The 23550-nt window shown below is 37.9% G+C and overlaps 1 protein-coding gene across 12 annotated transcripts in view; it reads left to right on the forward strand.

Annotated features, from left to right (window-relative positions):
• LOC115634596 (heterogeneous nuclear ribonucleoprotein L) overlaps window positions 1–23550 on the forward strand; it is a 134958-nt gene that overhangs the window by 70800 nt on the left and 40608 nt on the right. For 3 of the 12 annotated variants that reach the window (XM_030532430.1, XM_030532431.1, XM_030532433.1), the window contains exons 3-5: window positions 1691–1873; window positions 1975–2053; window positions 12829–12900. In XM_030532430.1, coding sequence (XP_030388290.1) covers window positions 1691–1873; window positions 1975–2053; window positions 12829–12900 — 334 coding nt within the window. Of the gene's footprint in view, window positions 1–1690; window positions 1874–1974; window positions 2054–10044; window positions 10607–12828; window positions 12901–23550 lie in introns of those variants that run through there. The other 9 variants (XM_030532432.1, XM_030532434.1, XM_030532438.1 and 6 more) reach the window with 7 other exon arrangements.

Here is a 23550-nt window from a genome sequence, read left to right on the forward strand (position 1 = left end):
CGTGTGTTAGAGTATAGTGTAATTTTATTAGAAACTTTCCAAATGTGTTCAAGTACCAAGATTACGCTAAAACAAAATTTGAAATATTTTTCCATGTTACATTCTGTGTACGAACCATAATTGCATTTCAAATTTCATCCAATTCAGTCGCCCTAAGAAAAGTTATTATAGAAAGAATTTCACTCCCATTTCACTACGCCCAAAAACTACAGAAGGTAGTGAGTTCGCTCTTCTTCTGCTTTTTGATTCGCGCATGCTTAAATGATGACCGCTAATCGCCGAAATTGGCTGGAACCCTTATACTGAACTTAACAAGCAGTAAATGTGAAATGCCTAAACACTTCACTGTGCTTAAGCACCTCAAGGTACACACAATTTTCCTCTTCCAACCTACCAAATTTGAAACATTTATTTCCCATGTTGTGTACGGAGCCAACACACAACCCGCTTCGCCCAGGCCTCCACTAGCTTCCACTCCTTAGATCCACGAGTTCCGCAATCCAGAGACAACTATAAGTACAAATTGAACATTTAACCCATTATGTTTTGGTATGTGTCTGCGAAATGAATAAATAAATAAGTTACGACGGCAACTAAGGGGACTATTCTGTTTAAATTTTCCATTAATTCCATGCCAACGGTATCGGTGTGGTAGGCTGGTATTGGCTAAGATGGTTTTTGCGGAGGAAGCAGTGAGAACAGGTACGGTGGTGGCATAATTTTTGGTTCATTATAATTTTCCAATGTATTTTGTTTGTAGGAGAATGTGTATTATTTCTTATTTTGCTGGCTGGCAAGCTTCTGCGCCTAAAAGTGCGCTTCGACACGCTTTAGGCTTACACACTCGAAACTCATTACCGTAATTTTCAAAAATTTATGAATGTTAATTGGAATATTTTGTGCGCGCCACGTTGTTGAGTAAGCTTAGTATTAGCCTTGGCATTGTTGTAGTTGTTAAGACAAAAAGTGCTTATTAAATTATGCTAATGAGTTCTTGAGCCATCTATCAATGGTAGTCTCCCTCTACGTTTTGCCTCAGTTCTCGGAAAGATTCGGCCAAATGACATGCCAGCAATTTTTGGTGCTTAATTTGGCACTGGCTTCGAAAGCGAAGCTATCCGAACGGGAAATTGCAATTATGGGCGGGCTCTAAAATAAAAATAAAAAACACAACGACTGTTGTTATCACAATGGTAGAGAATTCAACTGACCAAACGGTCAAAAAACAGGCGACCAGTTAACCAATGCGACCAAACCAGGGATGTGGGTGCCATGCTCATCGTTCTGGCATTCATTCCAATTTGTGTAAGCTGCAACGTACGGGTATGTTCTACCAGTTTATCAATTAGTCATGACAATGCGAGGCCTAGAACTCATGCATTGTTTGCTTCCTACAATGCCTCCGTATTTTCTGGTCCCACTCATCGCTGCATGCTTCTGCACTGGTGGCATATGTGTATGTGTATGTGCGCGGTTATTGGCTGTCCTGATTGTGTGATTGTGAGAGAATGAGAATTGGGTATGCATACATGGAATACGCAAAAACCATTTTGTGGTCAGGATGCGCGAACCAGTACCATCCATCCCATAATGAAAAGTGACAGAAACAAAATGTTGGTAGAGATTGAAAAATGAAGTAAACATGCATTGCAAAATGACCATACGAGTTCATACTAATTTTCTCTTACAGGATGTTTTGCACAAAATATGTAATCCACATGGCCAAGTGCTACGCATTGTTATATTCAAAAAGAATGGTGTTCAGGCCATGGTTGAGTTCGACAGCCTGGATGCGGCCACACGCGCACGCGAGAACCTAAACGGAGCTGATATCTATGCCGGCTGCTGCACATTGAAAATTGATTATGCCAAGGTGAGTGCCTTCCAAACACATACATGCATATCTACATACATATATAGGTAGTTACATACGCAATTACTCTATGGGTGTTCCATCCCTTTTACAAATTGCAGCCCGAAAAATTGAATGTTTATAAGAATGAGCCCGATACCAGCTGGGACTATACGCTGAGCACAGGTGAGCTTTTACCAAGTGCGTTCAAATTTTTATTACCTTTTCTTATTAGCCTGTAAGCAACTGTACAATTACTTGCACCTCGACACCACACACACATCTACACACCTCAGTATACATATAAATATATACATGTATACATGCCTTTCTGCATTCTTACATACAAACATTTATATTTATTCATTGTTCCACATGTGCTTCTATACAAAACTGTTAAGGCCAATTACATAGTTAGTAGTTTACAGCTACAGTTTCAAGTACATGTTCAATTTTTGTTTAACAATTTTAATAAACTTTTGGTTTTTATCTCAAACTTTCATAATTGCGACATTTTGTAACAATTAATTAACTTGCGCTGTTGCCTTACACTTATTCCACACACTCACCCGGCGTATGCACAAGATTTAATTAGCAATCTACGACTGCAACAAATTGAAAGCTTCCGATTTTTGAACAATTTGTAACAATTACCTATTAATGCAACTTTTGACATAGGTATATTGTAGTGAACAACAGAATTTGTACAGGGTGCTGAACAAAGTAAGGTGATACGGCATTTTCTGATGCCTCCTTCTGTATGTAACAGGTTTTTTGACATAAAATCGCATTTTAACCATCACCACTTCCCGTACTCGCCAGATTTGACACCGTTCGACTTTTACTTTTAGGGAGAAATGCATGTGTTAATGTGCCGAAGGAAAGCATTATGTGGACGTAAAATCCATTCAAAGGCTTGCATCGACATTCTAAGGGCTATACCGGCCAACGTGCTAAAAGCCTTGTTCGACCTGCAAATCACTATATGGAGTCCGAAAGAGACTATTTTTAGTAAAGTACATAGTTTGTTGTTCTTATTCTGAAAAGAACCCCATTTACTTTGGAATACACATTACAGAATGCAAACTTAATGATAAGAAATTTCTATTTGATTGGAATTATGGTACATTAATTCCAACTAATCATTAAATTGAAGATTTGATTGGTTATAATTCTAGTTAAGACCAAACCATATAAGTACAATAATAGGCAACGCGTATTGGTCAGGAATCTTATAATAATACTAGCAGGTATTGCCCGTCGTAACCCGAAAGGTATTTTTATAAGTTATTTCTATTTTCAAACAAACTTTGGAGCTCGTTTTCCCCCCTTTGGAGCTTGAATTTTCCAAAATCCCTTCTTAGTGGGCACCTTCACTATGAAAGGATCCTTGAGCCCAAAATTCCGCTTCATAGCTCTTGCCGTTTGGGCTGTGGGCTGTTGACGCGGTTTCCTTTTGTGCCCCATTTTTTTACAGGAAAACTCCCATATTTCAGTCCCCAAAAAAAAATTTCAAAAAACCAAGTATACAGTTTTTCTTGGAATTTTTCTGAGAGTTTTCAAACTAAGTTTGAAGTTAATCAGATGAAATTGTAGATTTTTCATACAAACTTTGGAGCCTGTTTTCCCCCCTTTGGAACTCGAATTTTCCAAAATCCCTTCTTAGTGGGCACCTACACTATGAAAAGATACTTGAGTCCAAATTTCAGCTTCCTAGCTTTTACCGTTTGGGCTGTGCGTTGATCACCAATCAGTCAGTTAGGACAAACTGTTTTATGTATATATAAAGATTTTATTCTGACTTAAGACCATTTGTGGTTAGCTATCAGACTTCCAGCAGCATTTTATTGATGTGCACTATTTGTAATTTGTATTTGAAAGCTGTTCTCAGATAAGTGCATGACGAAGCGGAATAAATACACATAATATGTTCTGCTTAGCTTTTGCTTAGATTTTTTTTTTATCCAAAATCGGAAACGCCACTGCCAAAAAAACCAGCTCAACCAACAGCTTCTACACCATTCTGCCACGGATGGCAATCCGGCACATGTCGCTTTTTATGACAGGCGACAAAGTTGCAAGTTAAATGGCATTTTTAATTTTTTATATTTCTTAAATGAAAATGAAATTAAATGGTTGGTCGTTCCATTCTCTTCGGTCTTTCTATGTTGTCGTTCCGCTTTCTGTTTGTTGTCAGCTGGACAATTTGTAGCCACCGGGGAGAAAAGCGAGCATGGACAACATCAAAGGCTGCAAAACTGTAGACGTGCCCAGGGTTGCCGGGTTGCCCCGTTCCGGCGTGCTTCAAGTTAACGCACCGTCAGGCCGCCACTTTGCATTACGTCGCAAGTGTCAACAACGTCATAACGCAAATAACAACAACAAAAGCATACGAGCTGACAAGTGGCGCTGTTTCTGCCAAAACGACAATAACTCAGACATCAGGCTGACTTTTTGGCCAGGCCAGTCCAGGCCATGGCAAGCAATCCGTTGTTGGGCTTGCCGTTCTGTCTGGTGCAGAAGAAATGAGTGTCGTAGCTTGCTTGCACTATTTTTCCATGCCAGACGAGGAAGTCGAATTCGAATGTGGATGTTGGAAGTCGGTGGGTTGTCAACGGTGGGTGGAGCGGATATCTAGGAAAAGGGGATACTAGGGAATAGGCCTGGCTTATTATTTTGTTTGCTAACTGGATGAACGGCGTTGTCATTTGGAAGCACCTTCCGTTTGTGCCAATCAATCGCAGGGTGAATGAACGATGTGACCTGGATGAGTTAGTCGCTGTAGCCGGTCCATTATATGCACGCATAAATAAAACAGTTTGTTTTTCGTAGCCACGATATAAAATGTCTGATTTCGGTCCACTTAGACTTCTTCAATTTGCAACGAAGAACTTTCACTCGCTGACCGCAACCCGACCTTTGACTTTTTGGTAACAGCTCAGAAAACCCAATCAATAGAATTCATTAAAAGCTCAAGCACAAGTGTCACCCACAAGGCCAGACTGCGAAAGAACACGTCAAACTTTTGTGAACGTCAATTTAGCACGACTTTACAAGTATTGTACTGACAACAACAGCAATCACCCTAACACAAACAATAACAACAGCTACCGTCGAACACAAGGAAAAATGAAGAAGTTAAATAGAAAGTAGAAAATGCAAATATAATGTTTGCATAAGATTTTCGCCTTCTGTTCTACCCTCAGCAATCGATATATACGAGTACACCAAATGCCAGCACTGTACTTCGCCCAGTACTCATATAACCAACTGACGGTTAGCGACCACCAACTACCAACCACACCCATCAGCAATAACAGTCACAAACGAATTTTAACTGTAACAACAACAGTCAGCGGCAGCGGTAACGGTAGCGACCAAAGTAGTAAAGAAGTATTTTCCAACTTGCTTGAGTGCGCCGCCCAAGGCAAGCTCCGCCCTTCCCTTCCCTTCCCTGACGTTCCCTTCCCTTCCACCAACTACACACGAAAAACTTGTATTTGCATTTGCAAACCGTAGCTGACGTTCGAGCGGTGCCTTCTTACTTACTAGAGAATTGTTTACACTCGCCTTCAAGTTCTTTAGGTATGGGCTCCTCGCTTCTCCCTCCGACAACCACGTGCATTTTCTGTAACTAAGTACGTTCGCTTTCTTAATTTGTCGACTCCCCAGTGGTAGCCCAGTCTCAACCCAGTCCGTGTGTTATCCTTGCACGTTTAGATGAATTCATCCTCATCAACAAACTCGATTTCGTGTTGTCACGCGATCTTCTATTTGCTGTTGTCTGCCTTTCGTCAAACGGTTTTGTAATCCCTCTTCCTCCTCTAACCGCCCTCACTTTCGAACCCAGATGCAAATTGTTTTTACTGCAAGCTCCACAGAGTGACTACTACTCGGGCTCAAGGACATTTGGTTTTTTTTGTTCTGCACTTTCCTTGACAAACATACGTGAATTTTCAAAGTAAATTTTGTAATGCGATTTTCGTTTTGCAAGCGATGCAAAGTGGCAGTTTTTACTCTTTTCGATTGATTCGAGAGACTATAGAACGTTTAAAGCTTACACCGCTGCAGACCATAATTTTTGCCTACATTTTCTAAGCGATCTTGCAAACTATTTTAAATGTAATAATAGCATAAGTGTTTTCCACTATTCCACTTATAATTCTCTTACGGGTAATACATATTTATCCCGATTCCCGACGTTCTTCTTCATAGAAATGTTCGCTCTCAAAACTGTTAATTAACCGCAGAGTTCAAATTTAACCACAAATGTAAATATGATAGCCACCATTATTATTTATTTTTAGATGCATGGCAAAAACAAAATCCATAAAGCTGAGAGCCCAACAAATGGGTAGCAATGTGGAAATTTCAATAAAAGACAACACAAACAAAACACATGGCGATGGCAGGAGTAACAAAAACCACAGTGAGGGAAAGGTTAAAAGTCGTAATGCGGCGACAGCAACAGAAACAAAAACTTCACTGAAATGAACGAAAGCGACATTCAAATACATAGACAAAGTCTTTGGGTGTGGAACGAAAGTTTCTCTGCGAAATAAATACATACATTTTAATAACAATTTTTGTTTGTGTTGAAATTATAACAATCGCTCTTACACTCCGACTTCTGCAGCCATATACGAGTACAGCAGGTAGTCTGTGATATTTAACATGGCCATAGCCTTAGAAGCAATCGAATTAAATTTATACATGGTATATAAATAATTCATGGATCACAGACTAGCGCTGTGAGGGGGGAACACTTTTACCCAACACCCTAAAACCACAAACATGTGCACATTCATACACACACACAAACACACCCGAAATTTCAATTATGCGCCCATAAATGCAAAAGGCAGGCTACTATCTCGCCGTGCTACTATTTGGTCATCGGCCATCGCCATCTCGCTCTACTACTAATGCCGCCATTAACCGGAAGTATTCTCTCCATGTGCCACTCTCTCTGGAATCCTTGCTTTGTCCTTTAGTTTACTTTATCCTAAATCAACATTTATTTTGTATGCCGTCTCACTCATCCGTTTTTTATTTTTATGGCACGATGGCTTCGTGCTTACCGACCAGGGACCTAGTCCGTTCTGAGGCGAAGGAAACGACTCCTTCTCTTAGCTGTCTGATGATTATTTTCGTTTTATCTTGAGGCTCGCGAATGATTGTTGTGTGTTTCGGCACCATTCGGTCCGTCAATTGGTTTTTTTTTTCACATACATATGCACACATAGGCGTGTATCCTTGCTGCTGGTTCTTTTTGTCAATTCTTTTTGATGTATCCTAATTATAACGGTTTATTTTTTAGCGTCCTTCATTTTATTGCGAGAAGCAAGAAAAACAACGAAATTATGAACACATGTAATCAGTGAGAAAAATAGGCTTTTATAGTTTTTGATTGATCCATTTTGTTCCAAATCTCTCGTCCCGCATTTAAATCCCCCCATTAATGATCCTGTGTCCATGTGAGCTACAGTTGTTTTTGCCAATTATGCTTTACGAGTGTGTGCTTGTTGTTGCTCACTGCTTTCACATCTCTGGTGGGTAAAGCAAACATCGTAAAGCACCTTTAGGTGATATTCAGTACTAATTCTAATCAGATTACATAAATGCAGGCATTGAGGTATGCTGTTTAAAAGATCCCACTCGCGATGCACTCGACATATGTATGTACATGTGTACACACATTTGCATACATATGTAGATTGTAGTTTGCTTTTAAAAATCTAAAAAGCATGCTTGAACATTTTCAAAAGCACGCCAATAAGTACTGGTATTTTAAATACGTATGTTTCTTAAACCAAAATTCATTTGTCAAAAGACGGCGAGATATCTTTATTCTTTTCCATTCCTTGGAAATATTTGCACTTGATCGGTGTCAATAAGAACAAAGGACACACCACTAAGCAGTGAAATAGCCCTATTCCCTTTAATTATGTTGTTTGTGTTAACTAGCTGAGGCATCTTGCGATGACGGGTACTGCTTGTTTCTATCCACAGTAGCCGAACATTAATCATGAATTGAATTTTGTATAGGCGGCAACGTTCTCGTGTCTCACCTCCATATTGACGACTTTCGACTGATCTTGAAGCCTTTTCGTAAAATGTATAAATACATGTTTTTGTATTGTTTCAAGGATTGGGGGCTCAATTTCTTTCTTTTTTTTAAGACACTTGAATTGTAGATACAGGATGCCTCAATATAATTGCAACGGAAAAGTGTCGATTTACATAAGTGTATTCGAAAATGTTGTAGAGCTGAAATCAACTCTCCACTTTTATTTACAATTTTTAATTTGACCCATATTTATTGTTTATTTCAAAATAATTATATTTTCATTACAACTACATTCGTGCATATGTTTAAACATTTAAATGCCTTTTAAACATTTTAATACAAAAACATACATTTAAATCCAACATAGTTGTAGAAGCTAGAGTTAATTTCAGCTTAGATATAGAAATACTCCAATTACTGTTTAGAATCTACATTCATAATTACTAAAAGTGCATTTCTTTGATAAGTAGCATATCATTGGGTAATTGTCTGCAACCAACATTTTTTGTACATCGGAAATAAAATAACATTTTTCGACCAATTGAACGAAGCAAAATAAAGTTTGAAATAAAAGCAGCTCTACTTCAACATTGATTTTTTATCCTGCCATCTTTTACTCTACTCATTTAACAACAACATCAACAAATAGAACACCCACAGCAACAACAGCAACAACACAAGCAGCAGGGAAAGTAAAAACAAGAAACACAACAAAACACTCCAAAAGCTTCTTACTAAAAACCAATTAACAAAACTTGCCAGGAACTACCACATCGATATTAAAGGCAACTCTTCACAACAGCAAATAGACATTTTGTATTATAGAACAAAAAACCACAACGTAAACAACAGGTACAAAATGCATCACCAACAGCAACAATAACAACATCAAGCCAGCAACAACAACAACAAAATCAAGTACAACTAAGCAACAGTGCAAGCCAAACTTAATTATTTCTAATATATAATTAACAAACAACAACAAGAGCGCAGCAACAACAACAACAAAAATCAAAACTGCAACATCAAGTACAATAATAACAATTACAACAAAAACATAAAGAACAAGTACAACAAGAACAACATGAAAGGTTACAACAAAAATTAATGAACGAAACTTGAAACAGCTTTTTCGCACTTGTACAGCCCACTAGAAAAATCAAGTATTTGTTTTCCATGGCAAATACATATGTACAATATATTTATAGAGAGAGAGAGAGAAAGCAACAATTAAAAACTGATGCGAAATCTTTCGTCAATGCCACTAATAACTTAACAGCCGATTTCATTTAATTTCTTTTCAATTTGTATTTTATTTTTAGTTACCCTCTCCATGGCACCATATTTACAGTAACAATAAAAAAACGTAAACGATAACAAAAATGAAAATATTGTAAAACATCTTAGACAACACACGGAGCAAGCCCAAAATGTACATACATATATTGCATGTATGTATGTACATACGTGTATGTACATGTATATGCCACTAACAATAAAACTCTCCGTTCAAAATGCCCTCAACAGCGGTATTCTCCCTTCTATCTTCTATTCCACTATTCCAACCTGCTACCCACTGCTCCTTGTTTTTGCTACTACTTTTTGCTATAACTATTACTTACTGCCCATTCTATGTGTAAGCTCTTTAATGCTGAGCGTTCCGACCCTCAAACCTATCCCCTAGAAAAAACACAACTACAACAAGAACAACAGCTACAACAACAACAGTACGCAACTAAGCAAAGAATGCACCAAATTCAAAACAAAAAAGCAAAGAAAAACAAATTTAAAAAAAAAACAACAAATATTAAAAGTTCAAGCAAATTGTTTGGAAGTACATAGTACCACTACAATTAAATTTTATGCAATCTATATAAAAAATAAAAAAAAAACCAAAAGCCAATCACGAATAAAGTCTGTTGACATGAAATAAATATGTATAATATATGTATCTTACAACATAAAGAAACTCGCAATCAAATCAAAAAATTTGCTCGAAAATTGAAAAATAAAATAAATTAAAGTTGCAAGAACTTAGTATTCGATTCACTGCCTCTGTCACTCTATCATAGCCAACACTATCTACTATCTATCTCTATCTCGCTTGTTTGTCTGTGTGCAGGGATGCATTTCACGGGCAGCGAAGCGACAGCGGCGCCGGATTTGTTTGTAATATGGCTTGCGATGCCAGATTCAATGTTGTTGTTGGCGATAAGCGGCGATCTCGATGACAATGGATTTGGTAACGACAACAACGGCGACGAGAGAGACTGCGCCATCGACGGAGTGGAAACGACAATCATAACAACTACTCCTACTTGTGCGATTTTAACACCCACTTCTTCTACTACCATTACTACGAAAGCTACTGCTACTACCACTACTACAACCCCAATTAGTAGTCGTTATAAATCGTACAATTTGAACAGATCCTTGAAATGTTTGAACATCTCAGAAGCCAAAGCGAAAGTTTTTGAATTTTGTTGCATGAAACTGAAACTGACAAATTGAATTAAAATAAAACGATCGTTATCGGTATCGTTGTCGATCACGGAAAGCGTTGCCAATTATTGTGGTTGTTGCTGTGCTTGATGTTCGTTTGTGCTTGTTGTCAATCGGCGAAGACGAATACAAAGACGTTGAAGTCTCAGTTGCTAGTATTGCTTCTTAAAAGGTTGAAAAGGCAAAGCCAATCTATATGCATATGCATATACATAGCTAACTTATTTAATATATATTCTGTGTATATCATGCCATGAACCACAAAGCTAAAATCAATATTGAATTTTTTAATTTACAATTTCGTTTAAAAATATAACAATATTTATTATAATCGTTTGTAACAAAAAATCAAAGACATTATACCATTGGGATCTGTTCAAAGTTTGATGAGTATATAGCCTGAACCTACATACTCGTACATACATACAAATGTATTCATGAACATAAATATTGGGGCATGTAGAAAGTTGTATGTATGCTGTGGTACTAGTCGGTCGTGTACGTAGTTTGTCCCAGTACAAAACGTACTCGAATGTGGAGAGCGTCTCGTCACGTCAACTCAATTCACAGCGTTAAGTAACAAACGCAACTACTGTGTTGGAGGTGAGTCAGTTGAAGCACTCTAAGCTAAATATCTCTATCTATCCACATTTACCTAATAGTTTTAAGTGCAAGTCCAAGCCTAGATTAAGTCAAGCACCAAATTTGTTTCCACCACTAACAAGAGCTCTAGGTGAATGTTCCATTTGAAGCTAAGCTGCACAAACGGCTGGTGTGAGCCACCTATACAATTCTAAGCCTTCTGCATGATCATATTGTGGTTCATGTAATGATTATAAAAGGACAATTGAAATCAACCAAACCATGAAATATTGAGAGATACTCCCTTGTTGGACGTGCTCCTATATCTCTCACTCCGTCTAAGGTATTATAGAGCTTCGATTCAGTGCAGTAGTCACGAAAATACTACGCATACACGTACATAGAACGTAATTGCACATTTGTTGTTAAAAGGCAGCGTTTAATAAATTGTATTAAAAATGGAGCAGCATAAACAGGTTCTAAACACGTCATTCAGTTCGCCAAAACAAGCATCGACTACGTTTCTTATGACTGCGCAACAATCGGGGTCACTGAGTGACTGGTTTGGTCGACCAGCCGGCCCTGAAACCGCAAGCGGTCTGTGAATTCGCAATGACAATCAACGCAGCAAAACGCATGCATAGCTTGCCAATTAAAAACAATATTGGCAAACATTTAATTTTGAAATCATAGAATCTAGGACATACGAGAAAATAGTTTGACAACTTCATGACGTTGAAAATTGTCGGGGTTTTGAACAGTTCATAGCGTGTTATGGCATCGTAAATAGCTAAAAAACTACGAACTCAACGAAAAACAAAACAAAACAAAAGAGAACAGAGCACGAGTGCCAAATTCAATTCGTCAACGTCTATTTAATTATAATAAAATGTTTACTGACGAAATTTATTCAATATAAATTGTATTACATAAGCATTTGGCGTATTTTTTCATTATGATTTGAATTCAACTCGACGCGTTGTTGTTGCTGCTGTTGCTGTAACCGACCTGCTGCCTGACCTACCTCAACCCTTAAATCAAATTAACAGCTGCTGCTGTGTTGCTTTGTTTTTGCATTTTCTTGATTTTATTGCCCATATAAATGCATATTGTACGAACCATATACGAAACACACTCATTGAGAAATTGTAAAAAGTGAAACAAATCGTTGAATACGATCGCAATTGCTGGGACTTTTGGATAAGCTGTAAGCTGTTTTTTTCATATGCACTCGTCGAACCCAAACAACCCAAATGACTGGCGAGTATCGCTTTTTTTTTCTTGTTTACTCAAAACATTTTCTCTCTATCTTTCTGTTTCTCTGCTCTTAATATCTCTCCCCTGGCTCCCCTCTCGTTTTGGTTGTACATTTTTCTGTTTGTTATATTTAGTTCATACATACATATGTATGTACATACAAGTATGTAGGTATGCTTTTTTCGCATTGCTACAAATTGACGGCATACATAGCTTCCCTATGGTGTAGTGGCTAGGATATCTGGCATTCACCCAGAAGGCCCGGGTCCCGGGTTCGGTTCCCGGTACGAGAAAATGGTCGTGTGTGTGTGCGCGCTCTAACCTTGTTTTTTACCCCCTTATCGTCAAAAAATAAATAAATAAAAAACTTACTTACCAAATCAAACAACACACTGAACAGTTTTTCCACGACAAAAACTACATATAAAACTTAGGTTAGCTTTTAATCGAAACGATCCGAAACGCCACAGAAACACACGCACACACACGCAACAAACAATCCAACAAAATTGTGGAAACATTTATAACGCGCAAATTGTTTGCTATTTGCTCTATCTCATTTCAGTTAAGGAGATTGGAAATGGTCGTTCGCCATTACTGCAGGAGCCACTATACGGTACACGCCCTCAGCCCTACAGTGAGTAGAAGGCGCTATTCATTTGTAGTTTCTGTTTAGCCGACAAAGTTGTGGCAAATGCAAACCCCCGCCCCTCTCATAATTCTAACCGTCTCTGTGAATCAATGTGCGCTCGCTCGAAAGTGTGTGTGTGTGTGTGTGTATATATATATATTTATGTATATATATGTGGTGTACAGAATGATGATTTCCTTACTTTTCAGTTCCGACGAAACGAGTTTTCATAAAACCAAATGGTAGATTGGTCTTATACACGATTCCTAACAACACACACACCACCTACAAGAAGGTTGGCAAGAGGTAGAGGAAAGCAATAACATTCAAAGCCCTAAATTATAAATGATAGAGGGAAAGAACACAAATAAAAGGTGGGATTGATTTTAGCCAGGAGCATATACATAGTTTCTGCGTTTACATTCGGCACTTATTTAGAAGGTTTCTGTTCGTCATCTGCTTCTAATTGCTGCTGTCATGCCTCGCATTTATGTATATACTGCTAACTCATCGGTTCACCTCACCTTTAGCGAAGAAAGTGTAAAAATGCTACACAATCAATTTAACAAATTGTGTATATAAATTCATTAGTAAGCTAAATAAAGTAATTTTTAGTTCAGTCATATCCCACCTTTGCACACTTGCACATGCACATACATATAGTCGGATATGGGTATGTATATACATACGTACATATGTATGTATATGTAGTGCTGCACACCTGGCTGAGAAAACTTTTCTAATTGTTGGCACTTGAATGTATGCTCAGATGTAAAGAGCCCTCATAAAAATGCAATCATTACAGTTTTATATATAGTATATATATATATATATTCATATAGGTATATATACATAATATGTGTGTGTGTGTACTATATGAGAAGGGGACGATGATGACGATAGGCTGGCGGTAAATTGTAGGAAACTTTTACTTTCTTCCTTTTGACACAAGCGCAATTAAAAGAAATTAACAGCAAAATCGCATACCAATTAACTTGGCGTTGGGGCGTGCAGTAATGGAAGCATGGCACAGCTTTCCAAACGTTAAATAAGCATTAGTAGTGCTCTTTTTTAATACAAACACTCGTCCTCGTTCTCTCAACGCATACTGTACATTCGCAAAGAGAGCACGAAGAGGCAGATGCAGCAAATACTTCATTGAACAAGTGGAGAAGCTAAAGTAGGGTGTCCAGAATTTGTACTCTGTACATATGTATGCATAGAGTAATTTAAGAAACTACATAAATTAAGAAAATTTAAACGAAAAGTAAACAAATGCTATAACTTCGTTCAAATGGGCCTATCATGATGATAGGCATACGGACTTAATTCCGAGAATTACAGGAGTTATGGAAAATCACTAATAGCGGGGAAGTGGAGGAAGGAGGAAAATTCTTAAGAACACATGTTCTATGTCCTTATATATAGTACATATATATAATTTGGTGTCTCTATCTTTTATAGTCTCTAAAATGTTGGTGTTCATGCGGAGGGACGGACGGACAGACAGACCACATTTGTCAAATTTTGGTAAAAATGTCAATAATTAAGTACAAATAACTTGTCTTAGGGAAATATCAAAATTATAAAGGGATACTAGATTAGTTCAAATAAAATACCCAGGGGAAGGAAAACTCCACAAAGTGTGTACATATGTATACATATTCCTGATCACCATGACAAGACGAGTTGATTTAATCCTCACTGTCTGTCGTACGAGTTTTTTTTTCTGATGCACCCTCACTTCCCTGTTTTTATTGTTTTCAATAGCTCTTGGTACCCTGACTATGAAATTCTCTGTACCGTTTGCCCAAAGGGTTTATGCAAAGTTTAAACAGCGCCTTCGACCCTAAAACTTATAAATATACATAATCAGTATGACGAGACAGAACGTCCCTCTTCTTAAGAATAATAAAACCAAAACTCACAAAATGCCCGATGCAAATTTAGTGTCGAAAAACTTCATTCTAGTAACGCTACTGCTTTTTTTAAAGATCAGATTTTTTCCCTACAACTTTGTGTACTTAATAAAAAGTTAAAGTAATGCACTTTTATACCCTATAGCCTCCATTCATTTATTTTACCTTTCGGGTTAAAAGTATGACGAGCTAAAAAGGTATCTTCGTCTGTGCAATGGTAACGATTCGCAACCAATGACATTTTAAGTATTCTATTTAGTTTCACTATCTTTGTACTCAAAAAGTTGGGCTTTCTAAGTTGTATCGTGATTATGGAACTATCCAAAAAGGCCTCGCTGTAAAGTTTCAAAGCAATAGCTCTGACAATTTGGATACCAAGTTTTGTTATTGAGACTCTTACATTCATACAGATAGGCGAGAGAACGGACGGACGGACATGGCTATATCTCGACTAAACTAGTATACCATTTTATCCTTTGGGTACATGGTATAAAAATTGTTTATTAGGTTTGCTTGTTTTTATTTTGTTATTTAAATCAAAGTGTATAATACCAGTATTTCACTCCAGTACTACGTCCCCAAGTTGCAGTAGAGGGTATTTGCTCGGTCGGGATTACCCGACTGCAACATTCTGTCTATTTTTGTTTGACCTTTTACGAACTACTCACGAAAACCAACAAGGCCCCAAGCGGCAACTGCTATAGTAGGAAATTTTGCATTATCTAAAATACGCAAACTTAAAACCGTGAACTAAAATCCTCCGCTTCGTTCCTCTGCCCAAGCAATGGCTCCTGCCAAAAACTTATGTAACTGGCCCCAGACCACACTCGCTCATAATTTTTCTGTAATCGTATCCTTTGCTTATATTAAATCAAAGCGGTGTGTGTTGGTTTTTGATATTAGCCACGACAGCCAGAACAAATGTTGTGACTTAATTGGGGTTGTTGTGGGTCTGTTGTTATTGTTTCTGGACTTTGGGGACAGAAAACTGATGCAAAAGATTAAGTAGAAGAAAAATCCGTCTCTAACTGATGCTCGACTGCTGCTTTTAATTGCATTTTACGCAAAGTTTAAGCGCCCGTCTCGTTGCCTAGGTTTCAATTAGAGGTTTAGCCTGGGTTGATGCGGCAGGGATTAGGGTGGAATGACGGTTGATGGCTTCGAGTACTGGGCCACCCGCATGGTCATGGAAAGTTTTGTTGCCTACTTTGAATGCATATTTGTGTATATTCTGTGAGCAAAAATGTCGGAAGATTGCGCAAATATTGCTGTTGTTATTTTCTTGGAAGTTGTTTCGTTGAATTTCGATAGTCGCTAAAACTTTTCTGCAGAAAAAAAATGTTCCTCTTCACTATATATGATAATTGGCCATGGCTGCGGCATTCGGTTCGACGATTTGTTGTTGTTACTCTCTGTCTGTATTGTTTGTGTATCGTTTCGTTTTTTTGGGTAGGAAGTCAAATAGAAATGATTTTAGAACTGGTGGACTGGGAGTATTGACGGGCGGCTTTTATTGCCAATTTTAAAATTAAAGTAGTATTTTATTTTAAGAATGTTTTCATAGCTCTCCATTTTACTTTTAGAGAAGTTTGTTGGATCCGCATGTTTTAAATTCTGTATAACCTATAGCCCATAGCCTTTTCCAACCATCGTTCCTCCATGAATTATGCCTGATTTGGGGCCCTAGCTGTTAATAGTTAAGTGTCTTTCGACCGGACCGCTAAGTTGTCCTAAGGACAATTACATAGTGTTATCGGGACTTAAGGGACAATGTAGATAAAAAAGTCAAGATAGTTAATTTATTATTGAAAGCAATGCTTGGAGTGGTGCATAAAATCAGATGTCGCTCCCAGAAACAATCCAGCACACAAGCGGATCTTGCTACTGAGAAAAACCTGGAACGCACATCATAGAGATATTTCACATAAACGCCTATACCCCCAGGTAAAAGATGGTGGAGTTAAAATTCTTTGTATTTGTATTATAGAACATAAAGCATTTCTTTCTAAAAAATTACATTAATGTTCGTAAAAACTGCAAAGTCCAAATGTGAATAGTTCGTTTTCAAAATAAGAACTCATTTATGGTAACTTAGGAAATTTTTCCAAACACAGACTTGCTAGTCTGGAAAATTTGTTCAATTATGCGAAAAGTATAGTAAGTATAAGAATATTAACACGAAACCATATCAGATGATTATGGAGAGTGAGAGATAGTTTAAATGTAATTTATCGCGTATACTCTGCCAATTATATCCATCAACCTAATCTCTAAATTGAAACGCTTCGAAAGATTTTTTACCGAGTTTTAAGCAGAACTTAATGTTTTATCGTTAGTTTTTCGATCGTCATATTCGTGCTGATATCACAAACCCAGAGTTACTTTGTATGCGATAACTCAGATTCTATCTTGATATCTTTTATCTATTGTCATGAAACTTAACGTAACTAACGCCACGACCAATATCCGGCCGCACAAAAAGAGGGTATTTTAAAAAGTCCTGTTTGCTTTCGGATAAACTTTGTATATCCATTGTATGTCATCTCATAAGTATGACACCCGAAGATATTTATGTTTTTTTTTTTCATTCCGACTAACAATAAAATTTGAGTAAAGCCTCTGCTTCGTTAAAAATTTACCTCTTGCATTGCTGATGTGTTTTGCGAGGTCCTGCCTCATCTGAGTGACTTCCATACCCTCTCCACAATCAACAAGAACTGCTGTAGCCAGTCATTGCAGCATTGCTGTATTCAGTTTTCTTTGCTCGTTCGCTCAGCTCTGCCTAATAAGCATCCTTGGGGAAATTATTGTGAACAAAATTCAATTCTGTGTTTAATTTGCAGTGAGCCCGTTGTTACTCCTGCTTTCCACTCGCTTCATTTATGTTTTGATGTTTGTTGTATTTATTTAAAATATTGCATTTTGGAGAACGCCTGCTCGCTGCTGTCCATGCTCATTTTTGTTGGTTAGTTTGCTTAAAGCTGTGTTTCTTGTTTGTTTTTGCTAATATGGAAATCATAGCAGCTTTTGTTTTCTATTTTCTTCGTCAAAATATAAATGTATGTGCATTATTCTGTGTTGCTATGGTTCAAACTGTTTAATCTAACCCATTGTAGTGTTGTCTACAATTTAATTTTAATGGCTTTCTTAATTTTTTGGAAGTGGAGTCAAGATCTGTACAAATATTGAAAATAAACAAAACGTTTATATGCTCCGATATGAAATGGTGAAGAGATTTTCCCCTATTTACCCTCTCCACCCAGATCAAACATATTTTCTTAATGCAATTGGAATTGGTTATAATTTAGAATTTATATATAAATAATAAGCAACGCCTACACACCCAGATACTAAATATGTGTATGATAAACTATATATCAAATGCACACATTCAAAGCGCGCATATTTATGAATGTTGGCAACTGCTGGCTGAACAGAACAGAGATTACATTTCCGGTTCTAGCCTGCCCCCGGGAAGTGACTGGCCTCCTCTGTCTGGCAATCTTTCACACCTTAAAGCACGTCAAAAAGGCCCCAAAGTCCCCGAACAGAATGTCGGCCCAATGGCATACAATAACGAGCAACTGAGAGCGCGTTAAGCCGGCAAAGCCCAACTGACTGGCTGACTGGCTGACTGGCCTCCCAGCTTCCCGCCTCATCAGTTGTAAATCCGAGCACCACAAAAGTAATGCCAGTAAAAACAAATGGCCAACATCCGAGCCGCGTTGACGACGACTGCGATGGCGATGTAGCTCATTGTGCCACTTTTTACTGCTGTTTCCGCCGCACTAGGAAATGTTTTTAATTTTAATGCAACTGCCGCATAGTGCGAAAATCCAACACTACTGCCACAAAATATCCGAACAAAGGGTGTATAAATTCATTGTTCAGCTATGTAATACAACTTTGCACTACGAAACTTTCAAGTGGATTCCACTCGCAATAATCTAATGGTAATAACATTGTCATTCATGAAGATTACGCAAAATACGATATCTGCGATATATCACTATTGTAGTATATATTTGATTCCAAATCTTGTGATCCGTCGTTTTTCACTATACAAGTAGATAATTATACATAAATAATTTTAATAAAATATAAATAAATTTCTACTGATTAGGAATAAAAATTGGAGAGTTATTCTTCCTACTATGTTCAATTAACCCAATCTCTCATAAAACAAGAAACTAGTAGAGTTACATATACAAGTGTGATCAGTGTGTGAATACGATCAGACATGTCTAGATCGACGAGGCTAGGAATATTTAGTATGTACTTTATGGGGTCGGAAATGCATTCTTATACTCTCTTATACTTTGCCGAAACCTAATTACGCTAGCGTATGGGGCATAGTGACATTATACCAGCTCTTCTTTAAATATTTATTTAGTTTCAGGGTATCTCGCAGTCAAAAAGACCCATAAATACTATTCGAGCCCTTTAAAAAAAAAATGACGTAAAAACTGCAACATGAAATACTATTTTTGAGTTTGAATTGTGTGTGTCATATATGTATTTTTGTTTCCAAAGAAACTTTTATGAGAAATTGAACGTCAAGTTGTGGGGCTGGTTCTTTCCCCCATACTCCCGCTCTTTTCGGTCTGCTCTGTTTTGCATTATTACCATGCCATAACAGCCTGTGGCACATTGCTATTGAAAGTTATCTGGAGGCAAACAAAAAATGAACGAAAGAAGAGGCAAAGTATTTCAAGACAAGCAGCTGCTGCTGCATACAGTTTTTCATCGTTTCGTTTTCTATTTCCTACTTCTCGCTTTTGGCTCTTTGGCGTGTACGGTATCTAAAAGTTACTTACTTGAGCTCGATTGCAGTGTTTGAGTGTTTTGCAATTTATGTGCCCTTTATTTTCCCAGCACTCCCGCTCCTGCCTGTCAAAGTCAGACTGTGGTGTGGTGTGGTCTGGTGGGTGGGGTGTGTAGGTGTGTGGAGAGGTCTGAAAGTGTGCCGATTGCTACCTAGAGCAACAAAGAAGCACAGCAGATACTTTTGTCAAGTTCCCCATGCATACAAACTACTCGTACAATTTCTATTGCTATCAACACATCATCACCCACCATCGTCATCTTTCTCGTCTTGCTTGCTTGTGACGTCGGGCGTCGGGCTGGCAGCTTGTCAGCCTTATTACAAAATTGGCAACAAATGTTACGGCAATTTTTCTTTTAATATGAAATCGAGGAAGCCCTTTTCCACCTCTCACCTTCCATTTGTAACATCTCATTCATTGTTGTCTGCTGGCTCGCAATAGAAATATTGTTACCGTAGATTTTCCATTTGCCCCAATAATACCAGTTTGGCGATATTATTTTCTGCGGTAGAACCACCTGCTTTCGTTTGACAGCTGACTAAAGCAATTGGCGTATTTTCCTATTAGTTGATTGGCGATTGGTGGGAATACGGGCGGGGAATAAGCATATATGTATGTATATTTAAAAGACTAAGAAAGACTAAGTATTTTCGCCTTCAATTATATATTTTTCATGATATACTTTTTCCTTTCTCAAATTGAGCTCATTTCCAGGAAAGTTTGTATACGAACTTCCTCGCATCAAATTACTTTGCTAGTAACCAAAAGCAAGTGCATTCGACCATGTACGAGTAGATACATTTGTCTGCATAATTCTGCGTACAAATATAAAATAAATAAATTTCAGCTTTAGTTTTAAACATTTTTGAAGATTTGATACGTATTGAACTAATTTTTTTTTCTTCGGCTTAATTTGATCAGTTTGATTGGTTTTGATCAAATCTATAATTTTGCAATTCCAGGCTATTTCAATTCTGCTTTTGTAAACCGAAAGAATTTTTTAAATTCTCAGAATTCTTATGACTATTGTTGAAAATTGTTTACTTTAGGACGGTCAATAAGGTGAATGCTGTAGTTTAATCGGCCAAAAGTCACGGACATAACATAAGCTACAGGATAATCCAGAATAGTAATAAGCCCAATTATTTAGTAAAGAACAAGAACGGATTGCTAGAGTCGAGGGGGATCACTTTTTTCTGTACCCTGACCCACTACCACAAAAAAATTATAACAAGAGAGAACGCTACAGTCGAGCAAGCCCGACAGTGTAATACCATGTACCCAGGTAAACTTCCGTCACTGAGTTATATGCGCCCAAAGCAGCAGCAAACAGAGGAAGAAGAAGAGCGAACTTGTTGCTGCAGTTTGTGGGGGTTGTACTGGCGAGAATTTGTTTCGCTAATAACTTTTCTTAGAATTGACAGAATTGAATAAAATTTTAAAAAAAAGTAGATAATTACTTATAAATTATGTGTGCAAAGTTTGATTTTAGGTAGCATTTGAAATGTGGACGCTATTGACAAAATTCTGCAGCGGGGGAAGGGGGGGAAAATTAAAAAAAAAAATAAACTCGTCCTTACTCGGACCTAGGAGAATCTGGATGCCAACTTTGGTTATTCTAGCTTTTATAGTTTCTGAGATCCTTGCGTTCATCCAGACGGACAGACGGACGGACAAACGGACGGACAGACGGACGGACATGTCTAGATCGATTTCTCTCGTCATGCTGATCAAGAATATATATACTTTATGGGGTCGGAGATGCTTCCTTCTATATGTTACATACTTTGCACAAACCTAATATACCCTTTTTACCCTACGGGTACAGGGTATAAAAATATTTCGTAAGAACATTATTCAAAATAAAATTAATTTTTTTAAATTAATAAAAAGATATATATGTATACATGCGTGTACATATATACATATATGTGTGTGTGTGTGTGTGTGTGTTCATGCAAGCAGTACAGAGTTATGAGAAAAGAGCAACAACAACAGCTATTAGTGGAGCATGGGGAAGTGCTTACAATTAAAGCGTCATACCTTCCTTTAGAATTAATCTAACCTAACTGGATGTAACTCGTCAATTTCAGTAAACAAAAAAATTAGGGCTCAATTAGACCATTAAAGATAACTTAAGACCTAGCTCTCACCGTTTGGACTGTGCGTTTATCACCAATCAGTCAATCAGCCGGGACAAACTACTTATTTTATATACGAGTATGTACATATATAGATAGTTTCTGCCTGCGCAACTTCTCGTTTCTGCTGGGTCCAACTAACCATTTAATTTAACTCTGTCAGTGACAATTTTAGTGGAGCCCTACAAAAAAGAATAATAGTAAGTATTGCGGCCGCCACTTTTGCAGATGCAGTTATGCAATCTGCAATTGGAAGAAACTACAGACCCTGGGATATTGTAACAATATATACTCGTACAAGTTTTCTCAAACACACAATGGAAATGGGTGGGATCTTCTGTAGTATCATGAAAGTGAAGACATCAACTGATGGCAGGCAACTGTTATCGGTCGTTAAGTTGGCCCTTCTTTTAAATTCTGCATCCTGCAAATTAATTGCAGAATATGGCCTTATTGCACAAAGAGGGCGTCAGGACCGCCCACATTAACCCGTAGGGGCAACAACAACAAAAAGTTATTCAATTAAACTTTTGCGCGGCATAATGGAAAATGTTCTAATGGTGCCGGCTAAGCTTTAGGAGCGGCTGCGGTTGCGTTTGCGGCTGCTGTGGCTTCGTCGCAGCCTTGGACGATGGCGACGACGGCAACAGCAGCAACTAGCAGTAAACAGTCAGAGCCGGAAAGACCTCCAGCTGGAAGCATGAATTTTATTTAAATAAAATTTCATTAAAAAAATATTTGCACACACGAACGAATGCAAAGTCGGAGAGTTGAGTAGCTAGCTGGCTTCATTTGTTGCACAAGCCTCCGCTGTTCCTCGTGATAAGGGGCATAGGACGAGGGCAGCACATGTGACATGCGCTTAAATGTTAAAACAGTTGTGTGCCCTTTTGATGTGAATGCTGACTCTGAGTCAGTGCTGCTACTGATGCTTCCGCATGCAAATTAGTGCGTTATTTTATTGCCAGCAGTCTGGCAACGCTGGCCAGCTTGCCTGCCTGGCTTGCGGAATGATTGTAATTCTACGCCTCTGTGCGTGTGGGCTGTCTCCCTTGACAGCTGCTGTGCACAGTTTTGACTTTTGGCTTGCTGCCTTGTCCTTGCCTCCTCCCCAGTGACTAATTTCAACTAAACTATATATATTCACACACACGCGCTCCAGCTCTGATTTATGCATGTTTTCATGTTGTCACATCAAGAATGTGTGTGTTCTCTCCTTTGTGGCATTTACGCTATTTGAAAGCCGCCGTTACCAGTAATGTTCCAAAAAGCTTCGAAAATGCCTCATATCTGCTTTTAATTGCACTGCCGTTGGCTGCAATACTGAAAAATGTTTAACAGCACTATTAAATGGTAAAAATAATTTATGTCCTTAAAACAGTTCATGTTACCGGAACCGTCGCAGGATGTATGTCTGAATAAACAAGTAAAAAAGCTAAAGTCGGGTGTACCGACTTTGAAATACTCTGTACATATGTTTACAATAATTATAGATATTAAAATAAGTAAGAGAATTTAAAAAAAAGTTGATAGATTTTACCTCTCTTGGTATTCGAACCCACGTAAAGGGTGTATAATTGCACAATTACATAGCAATTGCGTCTAAGTGAGTGTATGTATGGTTATGCGCGTCTATTCGTGTCTGTGTAAGCATGTTTGCAGCCAACCAAAGCATCAGCAACAGCTGCGGGCAGCGCTTGGGCAGCAAATATATTTATGGCTATAACTTCTTGTTAAAGCGGTCTATCATAGTGACGGCATACGGACACA

Source organism: Scaptodrosophila lebanonensis, unplaced genomic scaffold (assembly GCF_003285725.1).
Source record: "Scaptodrosophila lebanonensis strain 11010-0011.00,11010-0021.00 unplaced genomic scaffold, SlebRS2 tig00000001-arrow-pilon, whole genome shotgun sequence".
NCBI classification, from domain to species: domain Eukaryota; kingdom Metazoa; phylum Arthropoda; class Insecta; order Diptera; family Drosophilidae; genus Scaptodrosophila; species Scaptodrosophila lebanonensis.